This window comes from Neodiprion virginianus, chromosome 1 (genome assembly GCF_021901495.1).
Source record: "Neodiprion virginianus isolate iyNeoVirg1 chromosome 1, iyNeoVirg1.1, whole genome shotgun sequence".
NCBI classification, from domain to species: domain Eukaryota; kingdom Metazoa; phylum Arthropoda; class Insecta; order Hymenoptera; family Diprionidae; genus Neodiprion; species Neodiprion virginianus.
Window position 1 is genome coordinate 37291584 of NC_060877.1, and position 17897 is coordinate 37309480.

A 17897-nucleotide genomic window follows, 5' to 3' on the forward strand; every position below is an offset into this window, starting at 1 on the left:
GATCTCTGTCACTTTGTTTAACAATATTTCAATTATTTTCATCTCAATTTGCGATATGTTCTCTCTGCAGGATTGAGAATTCTAAAAATTTCACACTGTAGTTTCGTTGGGGAATTTTTCTTACATGTCTGCTTTGAAAAAACAAAAGGTAAAAAAATTTATTTCAACGAAAAAACAATTTTTTTTCCCGGTCAGAAACTTTTTGGACAACGCTTTCGTATATTCATAGCGTGTGTAAATATATGGTCGTTGGAACTTATTATTTTTATGACGACGTAATATTATCGCAGGCATTAAACGAGACTGTAACGTATTTTATAACGTCCATATACATACATGTATTATATACACACATGTTGTATATTCATATATATATATATATTATATATATTCCGCCGGGTATATAATTATCGAATAACTTCATATTCAATTCCGGACGTCTCCCAGACTATAACCTCGTTAAATATTCATGTAGGCATGTATAACGCGCGTTATTATACGGGTACAAGTCACACATCGGTAAGTGGGTATTATATCGACACGTCGTTAAGAACCGCGGCCCACCTATACACGTATAGCGCGTGTAATATATTATCAAGAGATCGATGCAGGCACAAAAAACTATACTCTAATTTACGCTTGTTGCTAAATTTGTTTTCAAACTCTGTCAAGATATTCTTTTCTTTACAGTGCTGCACTGAGAAAAATTTCATTTGTTAAAGTAACTGGAAAAATTCAGTAAAACAATTATCGTTAAAAAAAACTGTTTTAATATTGTTGTAATGAAAAAATGTATTCAATTCTGCTACCGTTAGATAGCGGCTAGTTCGCATTGCTTCGTCGTGCACCTGCTGACGTTTACACCTATTAAAAAACAGGAGTAAAAAAACTTGATGATTTTGTCCGGAGACGGAAAGGACCACCGTGGGTTAATTGCATACAGCTGTAATTATGACTGAGGCGTAATTAATTTTTATTTTTTTTGAACATTTTCAAAGTTTTTTTTTCTTTCATTTTTATACACATAATTTCATTTCGTCCGCAGCCTCTGCTTCTCCGTATTATGTAAACCAGGATTTTTAAAACGGAGTGAAATTAAATAACAAGGATAAAAAAATCTCACAACCGATTAAGTTTTATGGTTATCGGTTTTGTTGATTCCGCTTCGTTCTTCTGATTAGTTCTTTTTATTATTCATTGAAATAAGAAAATAAGTTTGAGGAATAAAAGTACAATATTATACGAGGAAAAAACACACATCTACTCGCAATTACGATCCGTCTGCAAATTGTTGCTGCTGATGCCATTAACCATGTAAAAACAACATGTCGTTAGAGTCCCAGTTCTAATAATCCTATCGTAATATCTTGTCGCGGTGATAATCTCGTCCGCGTGATCGCGATTACCACCGATCCCGATATATCAGCACCTCGGTTATTTCCGGAGTTACGCATTAACATTCTTCACACATCAAACCGTCGACTCGACCATGTGCATTATATAATACATAAGTGTTCACCGCACAAGAACCGGCGATGTACGTCATCGTGATTCCCGAAGACGGGTGGAAATAGTCCGAGAACAGTCAACCGGAAGTACACGTAACTTGACACTGCGGTGCAAGTATAAAGAAATTAAAGGACAATAAAATCCCAGGGATTTTCTCATAAAATTTACACGACTTTTGGAATGTCGAGTAAAACTGTTTCGACGTTTGGTATTCCAAATTTTTCAAAAAGTAACTTCGTGCTGAAAATTTTTACAAAATCATAATACGATCCGATTCCTCGTTTCGAATTTTTCCCCGTCTCATTGATGTCAAACTTTTTTTCAAAGACATTTTCAACCAGCGTACAAACCGAATTAGAATAAATTGCGCATGCGCCAGATCACGTGACTGAGTTTTTCACCGTCTCGTTATCAGGCCGACCAACTCATTTGCGACCAAACACGAGCAATGAACGTTGTTTGAAGTCTCGAGGTTGCGTCGCCTCGATAATTTCAGTCAACCGAAACCTGAGGGGTCTACGTTTGAATGAACATAACCTCGAAACGCTCGCTCGTATCGACGGTTCCCTGCGTGGCGAAATCAGACAAAGTTGGCCAGCCTGTCTAAGCAGACGAAAAAGCAGACTCGGGCGCATGCGCACTCGAGTCTCCGGTTTCCTGAGACTGTCACGGTGTATGTATGTACTTATTGCTAAGGGCCCGAAGGAGAAGGGACTCGATGGAGCTGCTCCTCCCTCTCCTCCGATCCTCCGGGCCCAAGGGCTACGTCTGCACGTTTGGCTGCTCTCGGTTTTTTCTCTCCTTTTTCTGCATCTCTCTCTCTCTCCGCACTCGTAACTCTCTGTAGACTCGGTGCTTCTGGCCTCCCTCTCGTCCTGTTCCTTTTCTAATTTTCTTCTCCTCCTCATCCTCTTCTCGTGATCCGCACTCCGTGCCCAGTGACGCGGTGCAGTGACCGGCAAACCGCTTCTCCCTGCATCTCAGACCCGCTCTGGACCGCCATCTCTTGCACCCCTGTAGAAAAGAGGGTCTCTCTTCTTCCGTTTGCGATCGGCTTACTTGTACTCGGCAAAACCTGCTGTAGACGAATAATCGAGAACTTGGTAAATCGTTCCGGTTTACACGTTTAAAATCGTTCAACCTTCCAGAGTCGACAACGCTACCGTATGCACTGCGAAAAACTCGAATCCTGATTTCAGGAGCGCCACAGGTGGCCAATTTCGCATATCACCCGGTTTTGAACGCCGCTCGTATCCTCGTGCCTGCGGCTTGCCCTGTCGTAATACGTGTTACCACCATGCCAACTCTCGCCGTTGGAGGTGATTTCGATCTTCTTCACTTTACGACCCGATGCTGCAGTTAGGCGATATAACCGCGGATCTCCGGAGTCGATAGACTCTTCACCAGACGTATTGTTGCGGTTGAATAAGTTGACCGGTACCTTCGGTACATCTGGATTGCTCACTTTAATTGACAATTCAACCCCTTTCGATTCATTCCCAGCCCAATAATAATTGTATGTCCTTGTAGCTTTATCTACTCAGGAAATCGGTACGAAACAAAGTGGAAAGAAACGTGACGTAAAAAAATTACGAAATAGAAAAGGGCTTAGCCAGTTGCTGAGCTGAAGAACAGTCCCAGTTATCTGGGTTAACCCTTGAACGTAGTTTGTGACCTTCCATTAGTATAACTCGTTATTCAGTCAGTCACTCAGTCAGTGAGCATAAAAGGGTCCGTTGACCGGTTGACCAAAAACCGCAAGGCTCTTGGTTATAGGTGGCAATTAAGTAACCCTAGAAACTCCGCAGACAGCTCTCTTGCGAACGCGAACGCTCGATTACACCTCTTCACATGTGTTACACGCGCATGCATTTCGCGGGAGAGACGAAGGGATATTCAGAAGAGAGAAGGAGAGAGAGAGAGAGAGAGAGATTATATCACCAGACGCACGGTGCGCATTACCACCACCACTACCACTTCCGATCAGCGTGGATCACCTTTCGCATTGCTTCAGCGATCGGCGTGCATTGCCACTCGTCGAGCTTTAAAAGTATCAAGTACACGATAAACGTCGACGTTTTTATCCTATATTATTGAGAAAAAATCGGCGTAATCGATGAAATCAGGTTTTCATGAAACGCTTGTGGTTGCGAATTGGCAACAATCTAAAATACTTCAAATACTTACACCTTCCAAGATTTAACAGACAAAGTTTTTTCAAAATTTTGTTTCTTTTTTTTTTTTTGTTGCTTTAATTATACCGAATAATATTGTGCTGGGTAAAAATTGAAAATCCCTTTCACAGCTGTAATAAAAAAGTCTGACATGCGTTATTCAGATTCTTTCTTGATATGGTCACTCTTGCATAATCTATCTTCGTATGACTGTTGCGATAATTTGATGTTGGTGCAACGATAGAATTATGTCAGAGTCTGTAATCGATAGATCAATGATGCAATAACAAGAAAATTGCGTACTTATAACTATACATAATTACATTCAACGGTCACTTTTAACACATGTTCTCGTAATTGAAACCGATATTCAAAAGTTAGTTTAGATAAAATTCCTAGCGGCAAACTTGTTTTATTATGAATCTTCAGATAATTTGTGACGCAAACCTGTTACGTCAGTATTTATAAGCATTCTAAAATATTCCCGGAACCTTTTATCGCCTCGATTAGTTTAAACATTTGAAACGTTGGTGCCGCGATTGCCTCTCTGGGTCAGAAAAATAAATAGCAATTTCAACAGAGCTTAATCTCGGAATTGAACGATCGAGCGAACAAGCGCACCGCGTTTAAAATATCGCGTCTATCGCGTACGGTCTTAATGTAAACCCATGCACAGGTATATGAATATGTACCAACCTCCAGCCGGCAGGTATAATACCTTATCGTAACTCGACACCGGATTTTATGAAATCATAATATATACGCGTGGTAGACGTACGTAGACGCATATCGCGGTAAATGTGTTTTAAATTATACGAGGATACGACGCAGCCATGCACCGATCCCCGCTGGGCACGCATTGCATCGCAGCTCGTTGCAGAATGCCATATTTCCTGGAAAGCATAGTAATCGTTGGACAATTGAAATCAAGATAGGTTACTTCCGGTTGTTGTTCACTCCCCTCCTCGGCGAACAACGCCATCACACTCCCGCAGGACGTGATCCCTGCGTGTGTAGAACCGAAACGCGTGTATTACCCTCGAATAATACAATGAGACCCGGCAAGCGTACTCCACGCACAAAATACCCAGTAACCGTTTCTGTACCGGGTCTCCGGTCTCTTCAGACTTTCGGAAATAGCGAAGTACGAAGAATCCGCGGTAGAATAAACATCCGAAACTGAATCTCTTTCCTCGGAGTCTACAATCATCCTCTAACGTGTCGAACCGACATTCGGGTTAAGCAACGTAAGGTCCAAGTACTCAAGTAAGACCAGGAACACAAGACCATACGGTACCCGAGTCTTAATTGTTCGAATCCCTAGACAATAATCCGATAGAATTCACGCAACTATCGCTTCAGGATCAAATTGGGTGTGAGAACAGTCATTTCGCTTGGCGATGAGGGAGCCAATGGTATGTGGATGTGACGGGATGGCGATCGGAGTTGCGACGATGAAACGATCGGACACCCTGTATCGGTTACGTGTGTACGTAACTGCAGTGGAAGAGTTCATACAATTCATGTTCTCCTTGGGAGTTGTTATTGGTATAGGTGCATACCTAAGCAGTGACGGACCTCCTGCAACCTCGTACCGACTGCATTATGGACGCTGGGTTATAAGTACGCTGGGCTTTATTATTTCGTGCCGTTCTTGTACGCGATCGATCCCATCGATGAAAAAGAAAAGTGAGACAAACGGATACGTGCAAGACATTTTAAGGGATGATAGAGTGGAAATATGTCGTGTTGTTGGAAATGCGTCAACGCTTCCACGAAAAACAATCTGAGCGGCCTACTTCAGAAGGCATTCGTTGTACCTTAAATACACGAATTTATTTGAACTGCGTGACAATTATCTGCAGTTAAAAGCTTGATGTTATGTTTTAACTCGTATGCCAGGGACCATTCGTGTTTGGCGATACGCCAATGTCGGGGAGAGAAGCTCGGTGGTTATAGTGATTTGTGCTAACGTCGAGACGCGATTGTGTGAGGAATATTCAAAGTCTGTGCTGCGTTTCGTTTTTCCTTCACTTTTGGCGATTGAAGTTCAACTTCATCGATGACGAAACGCGAGGTGAATAAAAATATTGAAAATCTATAAAATCGTGCATTTTATACGACAGTGCAAATGGACGGAAAAATGTGAAGAAACTAGATACGAAATCAAGATTAACGTCGGTGCTGGGAAGAGGAAGAAGCTGGTTATTCCTAGCCGTGAATCTGGTGAACAAATCCGTGCGGTAACGAACGTGATACGAGGCTCGAGGTGTCCTGAAAATCCAAAGTAACAGCCTATAAGTTAACACACTCGATTCACCGATCATCCCCGTATTTATGACGTAGACAAGACCTCCAGCACAGTTTTGTACCCCGCAGGTTCTCACACTCGATATGAAAGCAGCTATCAGGGGACACCGTAAACATCTGAATATATGCTCGAAGACTGTACGAAATGCAGGGAAACGTGCAGTCGCGAGGGATTGCGAAACGGGCATTCCGTGTCAACTCGGCCGGGTTTTAACCTCGCCATTTTTAATTTGCTTGAATATTTCTTGGGTTGTAGTAGAAAGTAGAGCCTCTGAACCAATTTTTTATTTTTCTCGGACATTCAGAAATCTCACTACTTTCGTTCGAATTATTTTACCGTCTTTGAGCTCTTTAAAAGTGTTCGATTCACAAAAATCAGTGTTGAAATTATGAGGAACGTGAGATTGATTTTTAGTAGGAATTATTGTCGCCTAATTGTACATAATTCCAGAACCGCGTTTTTCACACTGTCGATAATATTTAAGAAGTTTTTCAACGTCTCAAAAGCGTTACAGATCGATTCGTGTACGAGCATCAAAAAAAAAAAAAAAATTTGAACCAAAAATAACCGAATCATTGTGGTATCGGCCTTAAAATTACCGGAACAGAAATACAACAATTTGAATAAAAATTGAACCCATGAAAATGCTTGAATATTCACACCTAATGAATCGTTGCCTCAAAAAATACAGATCAAAATAATCGAATTCCTTACAGGCTCTATCATGACCTTAAAAAAATTCAAGCAAATCGAAAGTTGGCAGAGTTGGCACGGAATGCCCGATAGTTGGATACGTTACGCCGGGGGCTGAGACGGGCGCAGGTTCGGGGGTGGAGGAACCAGACGACGACGTTGTACTAGGTCGAGAGACGGGATGTGGGCCGCGGTCCGCGTCTCCGCCCCCCATCGCCGTCCCCGCGTCGCCCCTTCAACCCCTCTAAATAACCGGGACGACTCTCCAGACGGCGTGATGCTTGCGCTTCGCCGGAACGAGGGAGCCGAACTGGGCCAAACCCCACTTGACCCAACCTACCCTAAACCTTAACGAGGGTAGGAAACCGCCCGCCAAGTGGAGGGCGAGAGGTCCAAAATCTGCGATTCAATTTTCTAACCACGCTCCGTTTTTTCGACACGGGCACTTTTTTCAAACCAATTTGCGGCCGGCTTCTGAATCCTGATCAGGCAACGTGGAATACGGTCTGAATTTAGGCAAGACGCTTTTTTCCTCGTTCAACGGAACAAACAACCCTTGAATGGCTTATGAGGTTTATATACCTACAATTTCTTTTCTTTCTTACTTGGTGCTTTTGAAACTCGAATACTGAACTCCACTGTTGCAGTGCTAGATATGTTTTATTTATTTTTTTATTTTTTTTTTTCTCTTTATCCTCTTAATTGGTCTGAATTAAAAGTCAAGAAAAGAGAAAGAAAATTGTAACCTGTCCCACTGACAGTGGTATAAATTGCACACGAGTAAAAAAAAATCTCTACTTTTGCTCATCGTCAGATTAGTTTCTCCCACTAATTAGCCGTCAGGGATGTTTTTTCATTCGCATTGCCGAAGATTTTTCCCCGACTTAATCGTCTCGTCTTCCAACTTTCTGATTCATCCTTGACCTAATCGTCGGTCAGACGTTTGAATTTTGGTAAAAAGGTGGCCAAAACACAAATTGTCAATTGTGGGATAAAAATAATAGCAGTAAATGTTAAAGTTCTGTTTCATTGAGAGACACTGCGAGACTCGGTAGAGCACATCGAGTCCACGGCACGTATCAGGCTGTATCTCGGTCTATCCGGGTATATCTCTCGTTGTGTATCTCTGTAGTCGAGACTGCATTATCGGTGCATATCACCGTATACTTTATTCGTCGGTTGGTCGGAGGAAAAGGTGGATAAGGAGGAGAAGGGTGGGTACGGACCTCGTTGCACGTTGAATAGCAGAATGCACCGAGCGTCTACTAGACTGTAACATTCCGTCCGGCTTTTTGCCAAGGAACGATTGTGTTAATTATATACTCGTTAGGACGTGTTATACCCGGAGCTAATTGTAAAATACTGGCGGGCTTGCCGGCCGGTCCTTCGTTGCGGTAAGGTTACGCTTTAAATCGACCCCCCTCGCATCCTTCGAATCTTTCCTCTTCCTCGTCGTTCCATTCCGTCCCCTCTCTTTTCAACCTTCGACTCTACGAAAGGCACAGGTTTTAATTTTGTAAAAACCGTCTTCATTCAAGCTGAATCATTTCCTAGAAATAGTCAATTTCGAAACGGTTGATTGTTTCTTTTTTTCAAAACCCTACGAAATTCGATTGCGGAAAATTTTTCTTCATTATAAAAGCCCACATCGTTACACAAACGACGGCTCATGTTCCGACCAAAGTTTTTACCGTCTCTGTACATTGATTATCATCGAATGACATCAAAGAAAATTCTACAGAGAGTGAGACTGGCTGGGATCTCTTGGCACGTGATATAAGCCGTAGCGATTTTAATTTTACTTTAAAAACTTTTCAGCGTCCCCTATATTTCTGTATGAAAATTCAATATGGCGGCTCAGTTACTCACTTCCGTATTAAATGTCATCGTCACGAAGGAACAAAATCGACTATTCTTTTTCCAACGGATGATTCGCCTGTTTGATAACAGTAATTAAACAGGTATTGACCAGGGTGGAAGAAGGTATCGACTGAAGTAGTGAAAAATTGAAAAAGATAGGTTATGTAATACGATTCATCGCGTGAAAGAAAGAAGATCTGTGACTGGCGAGAAAGTCTACCTACTTTTACTCTGTGCCTACCGCTTTATTTCAGAACCGTATGTTCTATTAACCGCGAGCCAGGAGACAAATTATATATATATACATATACACACACACACATATGCATATGTGGGTGTGCATAATACAATCGGTGCCGACAGAAGCTAAAAACGAAACGACCCGGGGGCTCCAGAGTGTGTTTGGTATGAACAAAACGACGCGACCATCGGTCTGCGATGCGATGCGATGCGATGCGATGCGATGCGATGCGGCAGTCGCGGTGCCCGAAGCCAGCGAGGAGTGACGTTGACACGTTGACGTTGACGTTGACGTTGACGCCGAAGTTCGTGTCCTTCTTCGAGACGGTCGTCACTCCTCTATGTGCCACATTGCACTCCACCTTGCACACGGACACATTCGCACACGACTCGTCCGCCGACGCGTACTCCACGGTTTCCGTGAAACCGTACATGCAGAGAAATTCTCCTCAGTCGCACATATCCCGGAATCCCAAGTATCTTGTTCGATGCCAGTCCGTTGCTGCGGGGCCCCGTCAGCATAACCAGACAAATGAAGTGTGGCAAAAAATGGTGGCCCCGATTTTCAACAATCCAGTCGTAGAAAGGATCGTGTGAAAACGTATCGAAATCAAGGAATCGGACGCTTTGTATCCGCGCTTGGGCAACGGCCAGGCTTAATTACACAAACATCTCTCACAAGTGATTTACCGATTTCGAATTAACGCGAGGCGTATCGAACTACTTCGGATACGGTCTCATCGGATCCACGGTTTTTTAGCTACTTTTAGTGATTACATGTCGGGATTTCAGGGTGGGGGTAAAAATGTAGAAAGATAGAAAAATCGAAGAGCTGCAATATTGAATTTTGGTAAAAGCGAATACTTAATACACACCATTTAAATATTTTGAAACTCGAAGTGTGGAAAAGTAAAAGATTAGAAAGGTCGGAACACGGAATGCCAAACTGTAGAATCGTCAGAATTCCACTCAATAATATGTAATCGAATACAGATTCTCCATTTTGCTGTTCCATATCTTGACCTTTCTATACTTTCTCTTTCTGTATTTCGAGTTACCTACCATGTTTTCAAATTTCTGCAGTTGAACTTTCGACATTTTTGAATTCTGCGAATAAGATTTTCGTGTCAATGAAAATTCGATATTCCAGTTCTTGTATCAATCGGCAATTCAAATTTCTTACACCAATCCAAATTTCAAGAATTCCGGGATTGATTTTAGTCCGATGATGAATGCGAGTGCGCCTGGAATTCAAGATGAAAATTCTCCACGTTTTTGCCAACATTAAAGGTCAATTTTCTGCCGACGCATAGCGACCAGATATTTCACCGTGTACCCCAGCTCGCATTTCTGCATAACGAGCTGGGAAGCGAGCGAAGGCTGATGGCGTGTTCCACGTCCTGCGCCGTTCTCCTGCATCCTGCATCTGCAATCTGCATCCATCAGACTCAGGGTACACGGTGTCTAGGCTCGGCTAGAATATCGTGTAGAAACGAGACGTTGAAGTGCATAATGGTGCCTGCTGTGTGAGGATTGGTAGCCTCGTGCTACTTTTCCGCAGAGCGCAGCGCTAATCGTTCACTTCTCTCTCTCTCTCTCTCTCTCTCTCTCTCGCTGTCGTTACTCGACGGTTAATTATATAGCGCGATTTTCTAGCCGGTCTACGCGAGTCAGCTAAGCTCCACATTCCGATCAGCGCAACAGCGGCAGAACGCCGCATACCCTTCGGCGATCTTGGGCGATTTTAATGCGCCTAGATCATGCTTCAGTTGCCTCTGATCGTCGGTGCGCTGCAACAATTCCCACCACATTGCCGGAATACGCGTACGAATATTGACGGCTCGACTTTAACAATGAAAAATTGACGAATACCGAACAGCTCGCGAATTGCGCTAACAACAAGTAACTGGATGTCGACTCCGTTCGCCTGCGGAGACTCTGCTGTATGAGAAAGCAAAATCCCACTAGAGCTATGGCGATCGCGTAAGAATCACGACAAGAATGACGAAGGAATAAAAATCACGGGTACACTGGCTACAGTAGAACTTTGCATATTTCACGGACTTTGACAGCTGCTGCACAACGATTGCGCATGCGCCAAATCGTGTGATTTCATTCGTAGTTTCGACTGACTCGCACCGGGTTCTGATTTGTTTGCGTGTCTGTTTGACCGACACATTTTCGTCCAAATGGTAAGGTAAGTGTACCAGATATCCACCCAGTTCCAACTATTGATCTTTTTTCGTCGTGTCCGTTTGATCCTTAGTTCTAAAATTACCAAAAAATAACTTTCTAGTATCTAATCCTCTTTCAATTGGTTTTAGTCACCGAGAAATTCACAATTTGCACAGTCAATTTGTAATCTTGGAAAATAAAAGGGTCAATAACTGGTACACTTAGCTGAGCTATCGAAATTCGGAGGCGTCGCGAAGCTGTATTTTCTTAGTAACTTTGGATAGCCAAAATCTGACGGTTCTATGTTCAAGCTGACATAACCTCGAAACGCTTACTCGTATTGACAGTTCGCGCTGGATCCCAATCAGAGTTGGCCAGCCTGTCTAAACAAAGGAAAAACTTTGCGCAGGCGCACTTGAAAGTGCGAGTCGAGTAACCGGTGAGGTTCTACTGTAGTAAACGTAGATGTGAAATTAAGGTCTGGGCCCGTACTCAAAAGCATTTTGTTGGTCATTAGCATGACTGGTATTACTGAATAGTTCGTATACAGGTATACATATAAATAAAATTACTGCTCGCTATTATAACGTAACGGTTAACGGAATATATACATTTTTTTTTCTTTTTTCTTCAATGGTTGACTCTTTTTTCTATTTTCCGTTTTTTCTTCTTCTTTTTCATACGGTACTCTCAACATTGGACTGCCGTTATTCCCGTGCACGGGATAATTTTATAACTGTTCACATATCTCGACATCAGCGTCTACCAAATTTCTCCCCCGAACTACGGTCTCTAATCGTTGCATCAACGAATGGGGTTAAAAACACTAATCGTCCTCGGCACGGACCAGACGGATAAATCTTAAAATCGTATCACCGTGGACTCACGAATGCTTGCTAAAAAAAAAAAAAAACAAAACACCGTTTCTTATTTCAGGCGGTATCTGTTGGTCTTCTATCCGGAACGGCAGATGCACGGAATTACTGGCACAAGGAATATCCCGGAAGGATTGCTGCGCCTCGAACACCGCAGCAGCGACTGCCTACTCCGATGAAGACTTGGACAGCGGTACCCTCTTCTTCTGGAGGGTTTTAGGGGGCGGCGTGCCCTGCCGGCCTTGCCGAGGTGAGTTTAGACCCTGACAACGAGTAGCCGACAAGGAAAGTATCGGATATGGATGAAACTTGGGGTAAAAAACATCCTTAGATGTTTAAGTGGAATATTCCGTGATCTCGAGGTCTGATACTCTCCTTGTGAATCGCTAATCCCGATAAATGGTCACCATTCACCGTCATCTGATATTCTTCGTTCGCCTCGTTCCCGCCTCAACTATTTATCCTGACGCAGAAACTTGCACGGAGGTTCGCTGCGAGGAGGGAAAGAAGTGCATCGTTCGTCGGGGGCGGCCGAGGTGCGTTTGCAATTCTGATTGCAAGGCGCCAAGAGGTGGTGGAGGTCCGGTTTGCGGAACGGACGGACGGAGCTACCGGAGTCTTTGCAGGCTTAAGAAACGGGCCTGCAGGAAGGACAGCCACGACCTGGCCGTCGCTTACAATGGCCACTGTCAAAGTGAGTATTTGACACAGATAAGACACAACTGATTATTATATACTCCGCTTCGTTTCCCACGACGTAAAATGGATACATTTTTTTATAAATAAACTCTGATCTAGATGTGATTTTAAATCTTTAACCGAGGAGACATTATCTAAATTATATACTCAATGGAGTCACTGGAATAAAGGGTTATGGAAAAGCTGTGCCGCAAATTGAGTATCATCAACAGACGATGATGATCAGATTTCAATTTTCAAGACAACGGTTTCATTTACGTTCACTAAAAAAGAAAAAAACACGACTCGGCAGGTCATTTTTCACCAAAACGAACACCTCATGTTCAGTTATATAACCGTTGCGGTGAATGTATAGTTAGTTGGTAATTCAATAATGATAACTTTTAGCACAAAAGTCGTCGCTGCCACGAAGCAGGCAGCTTTTTCTAGGGGGATAACAGTCTTGATGGTTGATTTGAGAGGGGGGAGCGCGTTTTGCGAAAGTTATTAACGACCTCCACCAAGGGAAGTAACGCGTCAAGTGTCGGGCAGGTTCGTGCACGGGGGTGCGTTGCGGTCCGGGTCGAAGCTGCCTCCTCGACCAAAACCTGAGTCCGCACTGCGTGAAGTGCGCCCGGAGGTGTCCAGCCCCCTCGGTTCAGGGCCGTCACGGACTTCCCGGGATTCACGAGGCCCTTCAGGCCGCAGGGAATCGGCCGGTATGCGGAGCCGACGGAAACACCTACAAGAGCGCCTGCCATCTCCGACTCGCGGCCTGCAGAGCTGGACGAGCCATTCCCATCGCTTATAAAGGACGATGCAAACGTGAGTCGATCATTCGTTCATTCATTCTAGAGTCAAGACCTGAACATCCAACGTTCGAAATTGCCGCCATTTTCATCTTTCATGCCCGACAGAATTTTCTTTTGTTTCTTTTTTCGTCAAAGAAACTTGTCTAGGCAATTTTCCCGCCAAATTTGATGAAACTTTTTTTTCACATATTCAACGAGATGTTTAAAGACCTGTGGAATCCACAGTACCAGTGACGCGTAAATGAATTCAAATTGTTCAAAGTACGAGCGTCATGTTCAAAAAATTTTAAACTTGTACCTGTAAAATTCCACTAGCATGATACTTGTAAGTATAGACTCCGTTCGATACAAGATGACGAAGTTGTAGAAGATCGAAAAAGAACGTGGTGCGGTAGTACGGAGAAGATGAATCGAGGTCGAACAAAGTGATAAATAATATTGTGCATAATTTCGCGCATACGCAATGCACAGGATGTTCAGAGATCGGGTCTTGCGGGGCCATCTTTACGGTAGCGGCTGGAATTAATATCCATGCATTCAGTTGCGACCGCAGTCCGGATTATATGCAATTTATATAGCTGGGTGGGCCCTGTTTGGGCCTCTTTTTTCCCGCCGCTCCCGGCAGCTATAAGGATCCAGAAGATCCGCAGAGAGACGTGGAACGGTGTCATTACGCATAACATACCAGACACTTCTGGCGTGCCGTTTCGCTGAACGGAAAATAAAGAAGTTATAAAAATTACGGTGAGGACAACGACGACGGTTATGGTAACAATGGTGATATAATGGTAATAAGGAAAGAGGAATGAGTTAAAATCGTTGAGGTCGAATGTGACCCACAGTCCCATTGAAAAGTTAGTCAAGGAGAAAGAACCGTTCGGAAAATCTTCAGCAATGTTAATTGCTTCGATGATAGTGAATGCGAACAAAAAATTATCCCTAGGTACGGTAGTGTGACAGAAGTGATTATATACAAGTACAAAGCTCGAAGAACGCGTTTCGTCTCTCAGAGAAAAAATGGACGTGGAAAAACTTCGACTCGTGTCATGACGCGTTACGAACGTTTTTAGGTACCATGGTCTTGTCTATACAGAATTTCCAGTGTACCGATTGGATACAAAACTGCCAAAAAAAAAAAAAATTTATAAACAAGAATCGTACGCCTGGGAATGTTTTGTTCCACCAACGAAACAAAATTTTGGATTCGAGGTAAATTCGGGTTTCTAACATTTTTCCAATTGCAAATCAACCGGTGCTAAACCTGGCCTAAAATTAGAAGGCTTGACGTTCGTCAAAATGGAATACTCGTCGAATTGTTCCGGAAAAATGTAAAGTGCACTGCGACGGTATCGATGGTATGCAAGAACGCCGTTGCCTGCGTCGCGGTCTAAATATAGGTTATTTAGGGCCAGGAATAGCGAGGTCGTAAAAATAGAATTTAACATTGCCATAAAACAGCTGACGATGCTTGAATTCCAAGTGAGAGGAGGCCTTTGAGAGAGAGAGAGAGAGAGAGAGAGGAGGTGCCGTAACTGCAGGTTACCGATGTCGTTTTTGCCTGACCAATATCTGGCAACGTCTCGACATCGCGGCGTTGGGCATCGTAAGGATCGACCGTATAAGGGGAATGAAGAAAGAAACGATGCAAAGAAGGCAGAGGATGAGAAAAAAAATCGGCGATAGGAGGGAAAGAGAGAGAGAGAGAGAGAGAGAGAGATGTAAAAAAATACGTACGCATCTCGCTAACGCACCACGGCAATATACATATACCAGCGCCGTTTTGCATCGGAATTAGCCTTATTGTTGCCTGTTTGCAATCCCCCGAATCTTGGCAGGTGCTGTAAAGTCCGAAAGGTATGGCATTCATAAAGAGAGAATCTTTCCTCGAATAATAATTCCGCCTATTCGATTACCGTATATACACATACCCTGCATACGTGTCCTCTGTACATATGTGTAGGTACGTATAACGCATGTATCGCGAACACGCGCTCCGCAATCCGAAGGGTAAGAAGCCACGAGTAAAAAAGCTCCCTCACCTCCCTCTTTCTTGCTCTTTCTTCACTTTCTGTTGCACGAGCTCGATCATTTCCTACACAACTATAACGAACGAACCTCATTTGCTACCAATCGTCTTACAATCGATTCCAATGATTTTTTCCCCGCTTCGACTTCTCTTTTTTCTTTCTTGTATACCTTTCTCGTACGCTGCTTTTCTAGACATTCCTAGATTTCGATCTCGAGAGGTTATCCAACCCAATTGGAAACAATGCGAGTTCTGTATATTTATACTATACGTATAAGTTATTGTACATTCAACTGAAACAAGTGGAAGCTTCGGTTAATTCCAACCGACGCGACATTCGTAACTACGTCGTTGTTTTATAAGGAAAAAAAAAACTCGACTGTTTAACTAATCGCAGCTTTCGACTTGAGCCAATTTCTCATATCCTATGAACGGTTAAAATTAATTCGATTCTACTCTGTAAAAGTGTCGAAAACTTTAGAAATTAAAAACCCGATTCCCGCCCTGAACGTAATTCTAGAAATCGTTGAAACGGAAATTATTTCCAAAAACCACGTAAAATATTCCTTCTTCCTCCGTTAACTATCACCCTACTCGTGATTTTCGACTCTTCAAATTTCCCCCCTCACCCCTAATTCGCCATGACGCAAGACGTCGCTTGGTGCCAGCGCCGATCAGACGGGGGTGGTCGCGTGTTCGGGGTTGGGACAGGACGTCGCGTCGCGCTCGGGGCGTCCGGTTCTGGTGACCTTGCGACGTCCTTGCTCCCGGGTTCGTTGACCGAGCGTCGCGTCGCCCACGCGACCGAAGCAGGCAGGGCCCCAACTTGCCCAAAAACTCTCTCTCTCTCTCTCCTTCTCTCTTTATCCCTCTCTATCTCCCCCGGTGCCAGCGACCGGTAACTGCAGCGCCGTCAGTCCTTACGACGGGACGCCACCGCAACCAATCACTCCGAAAATAAACCGGCGACGCCGCCGCGTCGATTTCTTATGCAGGGCACAGCTCCCTCCATCCTCTCCTCTTCCTCCACGCGGTAAACCGACCAGCACGCGATGTGCTCGTAGCCTTGACGGTCGATGGATTGAAAAAAAAAATAATAATTAATAAATAAATAAATAAACAAACCAATGTGTCGATAAATAAACAAACGGCCAAGCCATTTTGCGAATACGTGGAGCGGAGCAGCGAGGCTGATATGTGATAAATATTCAAAACTACCGCAAGATATTCGATAAACTTTCGATTTTCGAGTATTCAATGAGTACAGCTTCCCTGATAAATTGTTTCATACGAGAGTCTTGGAATACTGAGCATCGGACCGCGCATGCGCCAAGTTTTTCCGATGTATTATACAGACAGGCTCGCCAACTCTGTCTGGTTCGACCACTGCGAAAACTGTCAGTTATACGTGCGAGCTTTCAAGATTATGTTGATTCAAATGCGGACCCGTCACGATCGGATGTTTCAAACTGTCAACGCAAAATAACCTCGGGATTTCTGCCAATTTTCTAGCTCGCGTCTCGCCGTAACTAGGTTGATCATCCTGACAAGCGGACAAAAAACAACTCGGCGGGAATTTCTTGAATCTTCGAATAAAATCACGTGACTTGATGCCCGTGCATTTGGCGGGTCAATGCGATAATACAGAGTTTTTACACACGTTTTCCCCGAACAAGGACCAAAAATTCCCTGATTCAACGACGAAGGTAATCAACAAGTGTTGATTTAGATTAGAAAACGGAGAAGAAAACACTTAAGCAAAACAAATAAAATGTAGACCAGGATTTTTTCGAGTGAGAAGAATCTTCTGGCACAATAATCGGTCCGAGTCCGCAGCACTGAAGGGCTTTAAAATAATGCTCTTCGTTCGCTATGAAGGGGGAGGGGGATTAATAATAATCGGGAAGTGCAGGATTAGACAACGCAGAAGCAGCAAAATGAAAACAATCTCGACAGCGCGATGATGATACGCATACCTACTATGTAAACAAAGAACGTGACCCGGCGATCTAGGAATGCAAACTTGAGGACCGATATACGGAACGCTTACTACGTCTGAACGGGTATCGTTGTTGGTATCTGGAGTAAGTATATATGTATACATGTATGTATATACCCATGTATATATATATACAAGAAGAAGCTGCTGCCTTGCCGTAGAGCGAAAGGGGATCGGTGCCCGGTGTCTCGGTGGGTAGATAGGCGCCCGTGCCTACCGACGGGGTCATCAACTCCCATCTCCCGGATGGCTGGATGTAAACAAGGTTGAGCGTTACGCGCCCTGGGCCCTGGGCCCCACTCGTGACTCCTCGCAAGCACACAGGCGCACATTCAGCCGGTGCAGGACGAAGAGACCGTCGGAGTGAGCTGCGAAGGGCCTCGCCGAGTCTCCAGGCAGCCGAGTCCGCGATGCCTGGGCCCCAGAACTTGGCGCTGTGCTGCTGTGCAGCGGCTCCGTTGCGTCATTCTTTTTGCAGTACTCACCGTGCATGGGCCTCACCGCCGCCCCCCTCCCCCTGCCCCCTCGCCCCTGCCTCCTCCCAT

General features: G+C 44.0%; 1 protein-coding gene across 5 annotated transcripts in view; it reads left to right on the plus strand.

Moving 5' to 3' along the window:
* Positions 1 to 17897, plus strand: part of LOC124310459 (follistatin-A) — a 41445-nt gene that overhangs the window by 14111 nt on the left and 9437 nt on the right. For all 5 annotated transcript variants that reach the window (XM_046774445.1, XM_046774446.1, XM_046774447.1 and 2 more), the window contains 3 exons: positions 11899 to 12087; positions 12310 to 12531; positions 13068 to 13340. In XM_046774445.1, coding sequence (XP_046630401.1) covers positions 11899 to 12087; positions 12310 to 12531; positions 13068 to 13340 — 684 coding nt within the window. The remainder of the gene's footprint in view (positions 1 to 11898; positions 12088 to 12309; positions 12532 to 13067; positions 13341 to 17897) is intronic.